Here is a 14,861-nt window from a genome sequence, read left to right as displayed (position 1 = left end):
AGAAATTACAGCGGTTCGTGATAACTGTTATTTGTATGATAATGATAATTCTATCTTTTTAATCAGTATAATAATATAGTTTAATTGCATATGAACCCACTGCAAATGGAATTTCATCTCATTTCCAAAGAAAGTCTGATGTAGATCTACATTAGTCTGAGATAACGTTTTATTTATTATAATTATCAGTCATCTGTATCATTGGCATTGGCATTTAAAAATGACCAAAAAAAAAACAATCAGTTTTGTTATCAAATAAAAATAATATAGATATTGTTTATATTTCTGAAATCGCTAATTGGAAATATCCGAACAAATGAAATTTATATTTTAAAAGGAAGAGTTTAACGAAAGAAATTTTAACTATTTCAGAACATTTATATTAATTTTCAATTTTTCAGAAGTCCATTAGTGGTCGAGTTGATAAAAACCACTGAACATTGGTTTGCACATGATCAACGAGCTGATCACGTGGAGTTTCTCTGGTTTTCTTCACGTGTCTAACATTTAAATAGGGGCCAATTTCCTATAAACAGTCTTTCCGTGAGGCACTCCCGTCTTGGCAGATCGTCTATGTGTTTTGTTGTCTTATTCCATTAATTCAATCTATTTTTCAGAATTTTAGAGCAAAATCTGTGCAGAATAACATTTTAAATAGTTTAAGACTAAAATATCCGAATTTTATTCTGCTCAAACGTCACACCAGCAAATACCTGGATAAGGTTTCAGCTGTTCTCGAATTCAATTTTCAAATTAAATCACTTCAAACTTTCTCGAAATCTTGTCTAATGGTTTTACTTTCAATTCTGTATTAATTTAAGAGCGATATAATGGATATAATTAATTAAATCTAATTAATTCAAATAAAAATGCTATAAATTAAATGCACGATTTGTCTCGGAAATAAAAAGTAAACACCCATTCCATTAGAAAACAGCATTGTTATCTGCATTACAATTCTACATTTCGTATTCATCTCCACGATCCACCCCTTGGTGACAAAAAAAAAGAACCACTAGAGATATTCTCCCATTCAACATTCTTTCATAATACTGCATTTACAAATTATCTAAGTTCGCAGCATCATTTATTTCTTAGATGTCTGTCTTTTTATCAACTGCTTTGTAGTATTTAGAATGAAACTTGAGGTCGTCGGCATTACTACCCGCCTACCCACTAGCAAGAACATTCATAAGATCCAGCAACGAACCTGCTTAATTCTTATAACCTGTTATGTTACAATTCTGCTTATGTTATTTTGGTTGCTTGTGCTTTTAGTTGGGTATTTAAAAATTACTTATGTAGCATAGAATTTCAATTGCAAAATATCAAATTTGTAGTCTGATGCGAATTTAAATTATTATTCTTAAAGACTGAATTGGCTTTAATTTTAATGTAATATAGAATAATAAAATTAGACATTTGATCTGTAAGAATATTTTATTCTATTTCTTTTGTGATGCAACTCGAGTTTCACGATTCACTTGAATTAATCCCTTGGTTTAGTCAGCGATCGTAAACCCAACTATGTGGAACCGTTGAAACAAGATTGTTGATTTAATTGATTTTTAAAGTAGTTTTAAGAGAACTGAAAGTAAATCAATGCAAGCAAATGTGACGAATTACCACATAAACTAAGTTATAAAGTGAAAATTAGTTTGTGTAAACATTTTTATCTCAGTCTGTGTAAATTCAGTTATTTATTATTATTTTAACTCAAATATTTTAGTCTTTCAATGCGTCAAATGTTAATTAACAATTTTATTATCATTGCTTTTGTTTGGTAAAGAGCAACACCATATACAACAGAGGCTTTAATGTTCACCCTCCAAATTACAATATCTCTTGAAAAATTCATTAACTCTAAACATAATGATTCTAATTCCTAATTAATTTCTAAATATATGTATCTAAAGCAAACTTCGAAGATAAATTGAAGAATTAAATACAATACTTTCTTAAGTTCTGTTTCTATAACAATGATTTTAAGATGCGAAATTATATTATTACCATTTTAATTTCAAAATTGTATTTTTTATAGATATAATTTTGATTCCATGGATAATATTAAATCTAATGCATATAACAATAGCTAATTTGGGTAAGTTAAATCCGTATTTTTAAACATAACAGTCTTTATAAGAATCAAAGTTAAATAATATTAAATTTTATCATTTGATAGAAAGCTGCACTACTACCTTTGAAAGAATTTCAGATGTTACACTCCCTACTGAACTATTAGATGATTCAGAAGTTTATGAGAGATTGACTCCTAGTGAATGTTACGATCTATGTTATAATAACGCGAAATGTGGAGGATATTTATTACATCATGTGATAGGAAGATGCGTTTTAGTAAGAGTTCATCCTGATGATCTTCAACAGCATTTATTAGAAGATGGCTTATGGAGTTATCACAGAAAGATTTGTTTGATGGGTAAACAATATAAAGGATGTGTTTTTTAATAATTTTTCTGTTTAATTCAAAATGATTAATTTAATTTAAAAATTTAACAGGAAAATTATGTCACCGTCAATGGTCTTTCGATAGATCTTCTGGTTATCAACTTTATGGATACGAAGACAAAATAATAAGAAGCGTGGAAACTGAAGATAGATGCATTCAACATTGTATTGGAGAAGAAAGTTTTATATGCAGATCGGCAAGATACGATCTTCATAACAAAACATGCGTTTTAAGTAGACACGATAGAAGAACCGCACCCGAAGCATTCAGGAAATCTCGTCAAAAATCATACTACTTAGAAAATCAGTGTATTTCTGGTAATATTTATGTTATTTTTGGAATACTTTTTTCTATCGTTAATGAAAACGTTTAAGACTAGATTTATTTTACAATTTTAGAGCCTGCAAAATGTTCATTTACGCCAAAGAAAGACAAAGTTATAGTACATAGACACGTACACGTGGAAAGAAACATTAAAACATTAAAAGAGTGTGAATTAATTTGCTTGAACCATTCGGATTTCATATGTAGAACATTTAGCCACGATGACAAACGTCATTTATGTATGATGACTCCGGAAGACTCTTACTCCGTTCAGACGGATTTTGGTATCACTAGCGAAGGGAGAACAATTTATGAAAGGGGATCATGCATCGAAGGTTAGTTAAAATATTATTAAAATAAAAATAGCTTAATATAATTTTTTTATGTTTAAATTCTTATGAATTATTGTTAGACTTATAAAATTAGGTTTTAAATTATTAGCATCTTGTCTTCTATCTAATTTTATATAAGATTAAAACACAGTGTTTTAATCTTATATAAAATTATCAGGTGGGATAGTTAAAAAATAACGTAAATTTGACGTTATTTTTTAAAATTTTTCATTATAAAACTGGGGTAATAACGTTTAATTGACGTAAAAATGTACAGTAAATAATCCCAACCAACCGAACAGACCTTATATCTACTATAGTTGTAATAATTATTGATTACTTAATGAATCTAATGCATATTAAAACACATTACCAATACAAAAAAGAACAGTTTTTCTGATTAATTACAATATTTAAGTATTACTATGCTTCTAAATAGTAGAATTTAAGTAGAGGCTTGCATTTTAACATAACATTTATTATCTTTATGTATTTTTTTAATTGTATAATTATGAAAATGCATGATTACTACAACCAAATGGGTAATGGCATCCTTAAGAAAAAGAGAAACATTATTAAAATATTACAAACAACAAGCTGTCGTGTCAAATCATAGATAAAGATCAAAGTACCGAGTTCATTGTTTTACACTACATTCTATTACTTTAAACAATAAGTTAATATATTAATTATGAAATGTTTAAAAATGGATTTCTTTATTAAGAATGTGTCTTAATCATTCAAATTTTATAAATTTACCTTTGTTCAACATACAATTTAAAAAAAAAATAATGGTGTTAAGCGAGCCTTGTAATTGCATAAATATGTTAAGAGTATTAAATTAAAAATATTCGCGTTTGAAATTTAGAATAATTCTTTAGATTCACGTGCGTGGAGATAGATGATTTATCATCCATTTCGAGGAACGTGAATCAATCTTCATCTTGGAACACCAATAAATCGCCAAGTAGTGAATTAAGATTTATTATAAGTCTTATGTAATTTATTTTCAACGTGTTTTAAAGCGTGCGAATAGAATGATTTATTAAGTCAAATATTAAAAAAGTTAGACACGATTTCATAAAATAAATTAATATTATATTTATCTTTGTCTTCATTTCTAATATAAAATTTACTGCAATCTTGAAAATATATCGAATATTCGGTAATATTTTCCTCTATTTTTGATCGAATTTTACAAAATAATTCGTAAATTATCATTATTTTATCACGAATTCGTTCGTATTCGAATCCTTTCATAAGGAATTATTTAAAATATATTAGCGAGATTGCGGCCGAAGTTTTCATCTGTAAAACGTGAACGTCGAACGTCGAGCGCCGCTTACAAGACAGTGGCGCTCGACGTTCGACGTTCAAGTTTTAGAGATGAAAACTTCGGCAGCAACCTCGCCATTTTTTTTCATTAATACTTCCGTTGGTGATTTCATTGTGAAAAGAGAAAACAGGTGAGATCGTTGTTGTTGAAGACAGTTCTTCGGACACTGACGTCAAGATTAGAAAACTAATGTTACCGATTCGATGGTCATGAACTAGTAAAAAGGAAGAATTGATCATGTAGGTATTTCATGACAATAATTCGTGACCAATTTTACTTTCCTTCAGGTTAACACGAATAGATTGTTCGGTAGAACAAAAAATAACATTCGTGATCGCGTAACCGAATATGATTTTTTTTCTTTCGTCTTTATTGTTGTTAAAAATTCTTCGCTGAAGCACTGACCTGCATAAAATCTGATTTAAACTATTGTAATTATATATAATACAAATATAAAAATGAATTTTTCCCTTAAACAAAATTAATAATTGTTTAGAATAAGGTGGGAAATGTTTGTAGTGTTCTACGTGTAGTGATTTCGGTATCATTTTCAATNAATATTAATAGAGAAATATTTATGTTGCAAATTACAATAAAATTATTAAATTTTTAAATAATTAACATGTTTAATCATATAAAAATACATTTGAAAATCATTATTTATGTTCAAATAAGTTTTAAAACTGTAAAATTAACACTTGTCCTTCTAAAATAGAATTTATAAGAATGGAAACTTTATAATAATTCCATGTAGTTTTCCATAATATCTTAGTTAAAATTATCTGTGAATGAGCATTATTAAGTGAGTAAGTAAGTGAGGAAATTCTGTTGAAAGATTCGATACTATGCTTTAATGCCTTTCTCTCGAAACCAGTTATTAAGCAAGTATCTTCTTCAAAACAAGTTTGCTTATCATATTAATTGCCATTTTATAAAACTCGATTTTTATAAGATGACATTGTTTGTTATCATAAACTAATATCAGCTATACGCATTACAACGGAATATTTTGTTTTTTTTTCATATCATTAAGAATTTTTTAAATAAAAAACATTGCTTAAAAATATATTGTTCTTACTCTTACTTTCTTTAAAATTGCTCTAGGATAATTTTGAGGCATACTTTTTCCTCATTACTAAAACATTAAGTTCTTAATTAAATAATAAAGTTTTATTCATTAACTTTTTAATAAAATATCTGAATTTATAAACAAATTTATTCTACGAAAATGTTAAATACTTTTAAAAGTTTTTTTAATTGTAAAGATGAGTATTTTTTATTTAATAAATTAATTATGTATAAAAGATTATTATTATTATATCTGTTTTTATGAGACATTAAAAGGAAAAATAAAGTGTTAAAGCAAAATTTTTATAACAAAAACACTGTATACGTATACACTGTGTATATAGCCAATCTTTAGACGTGATGACAATAAACTCTTAAATACCCCTCTATAACACTGTTGATAATTCCGTTTTATATGAAATTCATGTTGTACGAGTCAGTTAGATTTTACAAATACGTGTGCCGGGCTGTGAACGGCTCACGTATTTGTAAAATCTAAGTGACTCGTACAACATGGAATTCATATAACACGGAATAATCAACAGTGTTATAGGGGGGTCGACTGTAATTCATTGTTTTTAATAGAAAACTATTCTTCAGTTAAAGTTTTAAAGAGAAATTACTTAGTAAATTAAATCTTAAAAATATTTCTAATTAGATTTTGATATAAATAATATAATTTTCTATTTTATTTTTAATTTTATATATTATTACTAAACTTAATCAAATATAATTACGCTAACAGAATTATTAAAGAAAAAGTATATTTAGCATTAATAGTAAGCTCTGTTAATATAGGCCTATATAAAAGATAATTTTAATAAACGTTTCTTTCTTATTATAACATCCTTAAATTGTTAAAGTCAATTTACTTTTATTCTTTGTATAGCAAACTAACAGATCTTCGAGTAATGTGTGCAATTATATTCATAACCTCATAAATATAGTGAATCTATTAAACGTCATCATTTAGCATACAATGGGTTAAGAGATTAGGTACACTGTATTGAAATGAGTTAGTTAACCTTCCTTCTTTTTCTTGCACATCTCATTTGTCACACTAGTGGATGAGAACGATGCCATTTTCGTGGTCACGATCTAACGATTATGCGGTACATTATTAGTGAGTGGGATCATCACTATTTCAGTAACAGGATTTAGATTATAGTGATATTATTAATTATTAATTCTTACGACTGTTCTACTTAGTATAATTTCTAAAAGAATTGATTTTTAACAAGTTAACATCCGAATATTATCTTGTAAAACGTATAGAAAATAAAATACTTTAATGTTTTTAGTAAGCTTTCGATGCTTTTATTTTAAAATAAAAAAATACAAATTTCGACAATACGTGATGCGTGAGTTGAATTTATGTTCGGTGCTGCATTAAATTGAAATGGTTAAAATAGTCCACTGGTTTTTAAAATTAAAATGCACAGTGAACATAGTCATGCATCATAGATCGATCATTTTATCGCGGATAGTGATTGTAATTTCGATGAAAAATATCAATTTTATAATAATAAAAAAATACACTAACTTGTATAGGTATGGTCAAGAAGGTTAAAAAAATCCATGAATTATTTATGAATTTTATTTTTCATTTAAACCTGAAAGTAAGATTTATACGTTTGATAAGTCCTTGCTTTTTTTTTTCTTTAGTGGAAATGAAATGCGAAGCTACAACAATGACTGCCATTATTAAAGTCATCACTCCATTTAGAGGAAGAGTATATGCTTTGGGTCATCCTTACGAATGTTACGCTGTTACTGTAGGATCTAACGGAGAAGTGTCGTTATCAATGCCTTTACATGGCAGGAAATGTGGTACAAAAAATCTAGTGAGTTCAATCCTTTGAAAATTCGTTTAAACATGAAAAAAATAGAGTAATATTTCCGATAAATTTTTATAAAAATATCTTCTAAATATAGTTTTTTTTTTTTTAACTTGAATACGGAGGAAATGTTAAATTTTTTTTCACGGAAATCTGACTTTGCTCGAAATGATGATGGCCGTTGTTTTTAGCTCAGTTATAAATCATATTTTATCTCCATAAGGAAACATGCTTTGAATGCTGTATTAACAGTTTTTTATCTGTTTTTTTTTTTAAAAAAAAGAGAGTTGGTTAAATATTTAAGTGTATATTTATCTTGATAGGCGAATGGAACTTTCACAAATAGTGTTGTTGTCCAGCATCACCCGTTTATTCTACGCACATCAGATAGAAGAATTAACATTGCTTGCGATTATGAAGAAGTTCAAAGGAAATTGAGAGGTGGAAAACAGGTATTAGAAGGGTAAGTATTCTAATTTAAATACCATTTTGAATACAAACAATAAATAAATAAACTGGTTTACAATTTTTTAATTTTAAAATTATACTATTTAAATCTATTATAAACAATTTTCGCATGAAATTTTTAATATAATAAATACCTTCTAAAGTTTTAGCTTACATAATCTATAATTAGTAACAGTATATTATCAATTTCATGATTTTAGCATATGTTATTTATTGTTTTAATTAGATACTCCAAAACAATATCATTATGAATTATTCAACAAATTATATATTGTAAGTGTTATTATGTATTATTAATTCCAGTGATCTACAGAGTTTAACTCAAGTTGTGACGGGGTTAGCACCTACACCACCAGTTAGGTTACGCGTGTTAAATTCATCAGGAGAAGAAGTGAACGGAGTAGATTTGGGTGAACCACTTTACTTGAAAGTAGAAATGATGGACGAAAGTAATTATCATATTTTCCACATTATTATAATTTATACGAGTATTTTAACTTTATAGTGTATATCATTTATGTATTTTTTTTAAGGTGTTTTTGGAATTTTTGGGAGCGATTTGGTTGCGAGAAGTGGACAAGGGACAGAAACAGTATTACTAGTTGATGACAGAGGGTAAAGGGAATGTATTGTATTTTATTATAATTTAAAACTCTGTGAATATTTTATTAAATTTTTTTGAATATTTATAAAATATTTATGTGTAATAATATGTAATGAATATTTTTATCATCTTATATAGTGTATATTTAACAATTAAAGGCTTTCTAAAACTGTTTTTTTAATTCATATTATAATAGTTGTCCACTCGAACCAACGGTATTTCNTAACTTTCAGACCTTAAAAAAACCCTTTCTAATGATTCTTTACTTTATATTTTGTGTGTTGACATCACTACTTTTTACTGATAAAAATTTATGATGTATTAAACAAATTATGGAATAAAAATATTAGATAATAATTATCTTCTTACCTTTCTAATCCTTAAATTGGTAAGTGTTTTAATGAATATTATCCTTACCTTGAGGCGTGTATTACTGAGCATAAAGTAATAATGACTTTTTATCAATATTGAACGTTATAGAAAAATATTTTCCGCATTCTTTAACATTTGTTATCTGTCATTAAAAATGAACTTTTAATTCGGCAAAACCTTTTTTTTTTTTCTTCTTTTCCCATATGAAACAGTTAAATGTATCAATTTTCACGAAGCTTTCCTATGACAATGACCTTTTCCTTATCTAATTAATGTTACGTGTTTAATTACATTAATTAAATAATAAATTTTAAAAATTCAATAGGATATATTAAAATATAAAACTTTAGAATCCAATAAACTTATTAATTTAATTACATAACTCATTAACAAGTTCAATATATATATATATATGATATAATTAGAAGTTCATTATTAAGTCTATATTAAGAAAAGAAACAATATTAAATTCTATTTTTAGTAATAAACTTTAAGATAAACGTTGTAAACGTGTCAAAATTTGATTTTTCTCACGTTAGCTATCATATTAAAGCGAAACAGATAAGCTGTTTCAATCAAGTGTTCGTCTATAAGAAAAAAGTTTTTTTTACTTTAATGCAGAAACCTAAGTAAAATACAGGATTTTACTTATGACCGATAAGAAATTAAACTCATAAGCACGTTACCAGGCGTGTCCGGAAATATAGAGACCGCACCCATGATAGCTGTATTCTAAAATAGGCTGTAAATCATATTATTGTCTTTTTTTTTAACTCATCTAAATAAAATCTTTACGAAATTTTAATAAAAATATGTAAATTTTTAAATTTTAAATCAAAATTACAATTATATTTTTTTTTTTAAAATAACATTGTTTCAGTTAAAGAAACACATAAATGTATATATTAAGTGTATCACATTAACAATACTATAAGGCTATATCAAATTGTAAGAAAAAAAAATAAAATAAAATTCAGCTTTTAGGGGGTATATTATTTTCTGTTTTTCTATAGTCTAGTATATTTCTACTTAAGAGTTGAATCACGTCGTGCCAACACCCTTAAATATTCCATAAGATGTCAATTTTCATTATTTTCGGTGTTTCTCTTAGAACAGTTAGGATATGCACTATTGCATTCTATTTTTCTTCTTATATGTTACATCATTAAATTTATCTAACAATAGTACATTACGCTACATTTGCAGCCTTTGACATAACTCGAAAAAAAATTATTATTTTTTTTATTCGATTTGACCGAAACTTTTATAGAACTAACCATACACTGGTTTAGGAAATATATTTAAAGTGTAAAAGCACTTAAAATTGTAGAAAACTCACTCCAACGATACTATAAAATGTATAGAATAAAGGAAGAATTTAATTCTTGAATATAAGATATAATTATAAAGTAGTGTCCTATTGAATTTGTGATTATATTTATGATCGTGTGCATTTAAAAAATGAAAATTTTGAGTAAATAGTGTTAGAGGATTGGAATCTTTTTATTTAAGTTGCTAATAATTTCTTGGGTGGGTCAGCTCTCTATACTCCAGTATTTGTTTGCTTGTTTCAACAGGTTGTCCTGTCACAGCTAAAAACCACGTGATTCACTTCAGGCGATGATCGGGTTAATAACACCTTGTATTGGTCTTCCTGATTACACATCACATGGAAAGTTTCGGCCGAAAACCATACTTACGCGGCGAAATTCGATATCTTTCTTCAGAGGATAAAATTACATTTAAAACAGTTTAACCGCATAATTGAAGATAACTTGATATTATAATTATTCGTAGAATAATGATCCTCGAAATGTATTTTTCTTTTATATAATACTTTTCCTATTATTACTTCATTAATATATATTACTATATATAATATATTATATAATATATTACTTCATTAATAATATATATATATTATATTATAGGATATATCTTATAATTTCTGAATAAAAGTATAATGTCTTTTGAGTTCTGTTTTCAATGTCTTTATAAAAATTCAACGAAAAGACTCTAATGTTTAATAATAATTATCATAGTTATAAGTTTTTAATTAGCATATTTATCGAGAGTTATTATCTCTTATATAATTTCAAAATCAGTTTTCTTTTTTTTACTACGGATAATTAAAAAAAACCGCATTACAAAGGTGAAAGACCTGAACATTCACAATATGAAGGACCCAAGTTGATGCCTGACACTTCCCACGCGCGATTTAATTTTGCCAAGAGCCAACCGACCCTTCAAAAAGGTTCAAATGATGTGGGCGATTCAAAAAATTTTTCATAAAAGAAAATTTGTAAAAGTCTCTTAACAATTTAAACATCATTCAATACTACTTATGTATGGGGCTGTTACATATTATTACGGGATTAGTTAGATAATTTCACTCACTAATCTGAAGATTAAGATTTATTTTTGTGATGAAGTGACTTTGACCCTTTGGTTACGTCAGTTTGCAAGGAATGCCGGGTGATGAAATGTAGAATGCTAGACGGCTTCATCTGAAATTCAAGCAACGTAGCACCAGCTGCGTAGGGGTTTGACTTCCGCCATTTTTGTTTTTATATAACCTGTACCTTACTTAAAATGAAGAATAAGTTTATGCACTTATGTTAATTCGAGAAAGTGATAAAATGCACTTACAAATGAATAATATATTAAGCATTCGTGTATAAAATTATATTCTTTCGTAAGACTTTTATAAATGTGTAAAGACCTATATATTATGTAGAATTCGCTTAAAGTATTATTGTAACATCTGAACAGAAAGTATCAGCGTTATAAAACAATAACTTCGTTTATTGTTATGGTATGTTTTCATGATTCTTATGCGTGACTTTATGTTTCTCTGTCACAATAGCCTACATATTTATGCAACGGACATTGTTCACTGTGTTTTTTTCACTTTTATGTAAAGAAATAATTAAATAAAGAAAGAAATTATCGTATATTTTTATTTCTAAGAAGCAAATATTATTATTTTATTCAAACGCTAATTCATTGTTCGCTTATACTATATTAATCAATAATAAAATGCAATTCTCTTAACTCTATGAATTTTTGTGATTACTTTAACGAGTTTTTAAAATATCATAACAACAATATAGTAACTATTACTAGAGTTTCAACTACTCGTGGAATTTAAAAGATCGAAAACCTCATTAAAAAGCGGTAACTTGGAATGGCAAAGTTTATATCCTCACGGTTAGTTCAGATGGGAAGCCAAGAATTTGTTAAGGACAGAGGTCATAATTTTGACCTAACCTGGGTACAATGAAGAGAAGGCCTCTTAATCACTTCTCATTGTAGTTCCTTACACATCACTACAAACACCTAATTAACATCTTTGGCATTGGAACAATAGTGTCCCTTTGTAAGCCTCCGGACTTCCCTTTGGTCATAAATGTCATAAATGTATTTTTCTTTTTAAGTAAATTATATTTTTCTTTCTTTCGGAAAACTTTTCTAAGAAATCTAGCGAAAAGAACAACAATATCTTATGATTTCCATCACTTACCAAATGTTTGTATTGATATCTTTTAATAATTTTACACATTCGATCAATTAAAAAGGCATTCTTATCAATAAAGGAAAGATCACTAAGCAACAGCGATTAGTTGGGAAGAACTCTTACTACTTGTTCCCAGTTGATTTTTATCTCAACCTGAAAGATTGACGCCTTTGGGCTATCTTCTTTAGATATTGTTTTAATGTTTACTTCTAAATATAAATAAAAATTACAATACATATAATTTACTTTAGGCCCTATATAATGTCATTTAAAATATTTTAATAGAAAAATATATGCCCGAGAATTCAGAATTTCCATCAAAGTAGGTAGATCTTACATACAGAACTGTAATTCATTATAAATCGTCATGTTAATGTTAATAAATTACGATTTTAAATTAATGCTATCTTATATTGTAAATAGTGTATTAGAATCCTGAATTTTTGTATTTTTAAATATTTAAGACCATGAAATTCTTATTTATTATGAAACTTTGGTAACTGATAGTCTAGTTAATAAATGTACTTCATCCTATCTAACTATAAATTAAATTTCGCAGAATAAATCTCTTAAATTAATTAATTTTAATAAAAATAAAATGTTTAAAAGACTAGAGATTGAAGAGAAGCGAGTGTAAACATCGCCTTGACACTGACCCTCGAAAGAAAGTAAAAGCTTGGTACTCAGATCAAGGACTCAAAGCAACAATGTCGTCAGACAGGTCTGGACAGAGCAACAGTCACTCAGGGTTAGCAGCCGAAGTGGAAGAAGATGGGGGAAAGAAAGGGGAAGAATCGTCACGCATGGACGAAACGTTCCGTGTTGGTACCCTTGTTGACGAATCAGAGCTACGGAAAGAGAAAGTTAGTAAGACTACTTTGGATCCTCAAGGGGGAACGGTTGCCTGGTCATCAATCCCAGAGAACGTTCGGAGAACTCATTCGTCTTAGCAAATAGAATTAAGAAACTTTCGTATTTGTGGCCTGGCAGTAGGCCACTGTGTCCATAGCGGGTATTCCTGTGAACACCTACTGGAAAAGAAGGTATGTAGGTTTATTTGTAGGGGTGTAAAAACAGCCGCCAACGTGGCACACCTTCGTTTTCTTTACTAGGCCTACTAATTAGCTTAAGGGTATCTAACAATCCTGCACGTTACGAATGATAGAAAAAATTAATAGGACTAAACAAATAACCATATTTATAAAAAGGGACATTATGCTATCTCGGATAAACTCGAAAATTCTTACGAAAAAGCATGTTATTTTTAACTATAACACTAAACCTAACCATAACGGATCTCGATTAGTATTTAACACGAGAGACTAAATAATAAAGATCGAGTAAAGTTTACATCGTATCATAATTCTAGATAATAACAACGTATATTCCAACTACGATGGTATCAATATGAAGGACAAGTTGTTATCATCAATTTTTTCTTCAACCCTAATATTACTCTCCCAACAATATATGACGTTTCCAAACATTTTTGATCCGCCTCACTCTCTTATTCATTCCTTTATCTCAAAATCAATACATTAAAAAAACTTCACAGATAACTCGTTTCTGGCGCCTCTTAGACTTTTAGTTTGTGTAAGTAAACATTTTCTGCAAACTTTATAAATATTCCATTGTACATGGACACATTATCGAGTTTATTATTGTATGCATTTTCGTTTTTTCCTACATCCAAGCAGGAGCTTATATTTCAGAGAGAAACAACAGGACGGAAGTCCTTTGTTTACAAAATTTCCTATTTAAAAATGAAATAATTAGATCTAAGTTATGATATATTTTAAAAATAAAGCTAAATATAATATAAAACCGAATCTAAAATTAGATTATCTTACCTTGACATTCGTTTCGGGTTCTTATGGTACGATATGCACCGATTAATACTTACTCAACAATTCATGCACCGTGTGCAATATCACCATAAAATACCATAGCGGTTAAACTTAAATTGCACAGAATCTTCCATCTGAAACGACTGTTAGTACTTTTGGAATAAACTGTGTAACCTCAAAGGTTATTTCAAGTCATTTAAATTTACATAACGTTATTAAATCATATATTTATTAATATATAAATCTTATTTGATCTAGAAATGTGTGAAAAAAACTGTTGTAATTATTATGTAATTTATAATTTATATATTTTATGTTACTAGACACGCAATTCCGAGCGAAATCCATTAAGATTTATATATAATCGAGGTGATCTTCATATGTTTACATTCTATTTTTCAAGTTGTAGTAATTGTATTTGTGTACAAAAGCCTTTTATATCTAGCGAATACATTTAAATAAATACAAACTATATTATCATTCATACAAATGAGATTTATCAGGTTCATCTGATACGGAATGCTGATCGATAATGATACTCATTGTTAAGGACATACAGACTATTAGGTCAATGACGTCACGGCTTTCTAAGCCGGTAGTTCACGTCCCTCACGTTCTCATTTGCATCCTCTCACGCCAGTCACATGATAAACATTATGGTCGTTAAAAGGTGCTGTTGTTTATTTAT

At 27.9% G+C, this 14,861-nt stretch overlaps 1 protein-coding gene across 1 annotated transcript; it reads left to right on the top strand.

Annotated features, from left to right (window-relative positions):
- The first annotated feature begins 2,047 nt into the window (after positions 1–2,047).
- Positions 2,048–13,276, top strand: LOC111616142. Its single transcript, XM_023357566.1, has 10 exons — positions 2,048–2,101; positions 2,183–2,437; positions 2,518–2,784; positions 2,866–3,126; positions 7,193–7,371; positions 7,689–7,828; positions 8,137–8,282; positions 8,367–8,448; positions 8,634–8,652; positions 12,941–13,276. The coding sequence occupies exons 1-10, from the start codon at positions 2,077–2,079 to the stop codon at positions 13,274–13,276; spliced, it is 1,710 nt and encodes a 569-aa protein (XP_023213334.1). The 5' UTR covers positions 2,048–2,076.
- Positions 13,277–14,861: the final 1,585 nt, after the last annotated feature.

Source organism: Centruroides sculpturatus, unplaced genomic scaffold (assembly GCF_000671375.1).
Source record: "Centruroides sculpturatus isolate CEXI.00-Female unplaced genomic scaffold, Cexi_2.0 scaffold2996, whole genome shotgun sequence".
NCBI lineage: Eukaryota > Metazoa > Arthropoda > Arachnida > Scorpiones > Buthidae > Centruroides > Centruroides sculpturatus.
The sequence above is the reverse complement of the archived record's forward strand: the minus strand, read 5'-3'. Positions and strand labels throughout refer to the sequence as shown.

Excerpts from the sequence above, each read along its gene's own strand:
- LOC111616142 (XM_023357566.1), top strand. The coding sequence starts at position 2,077 with ATGCATATAACAATAGCTAATTTGG. Across the intron at positions 2,102-2,182 it reads TATAACAATAGCTAATTTGG|AAAGCTGCACTACTACCTTT; the intron begins GTAAGTTAAATC and ends ATCATTTGATAG. Across the intron at positions 8,283-8,366 it reads AGTAGAAATGATGGACGAAA|GTGTTTTTGGAATTTTTGGG; the intron begins GTAATTATCATA and ends ATTTTTTTTAAG.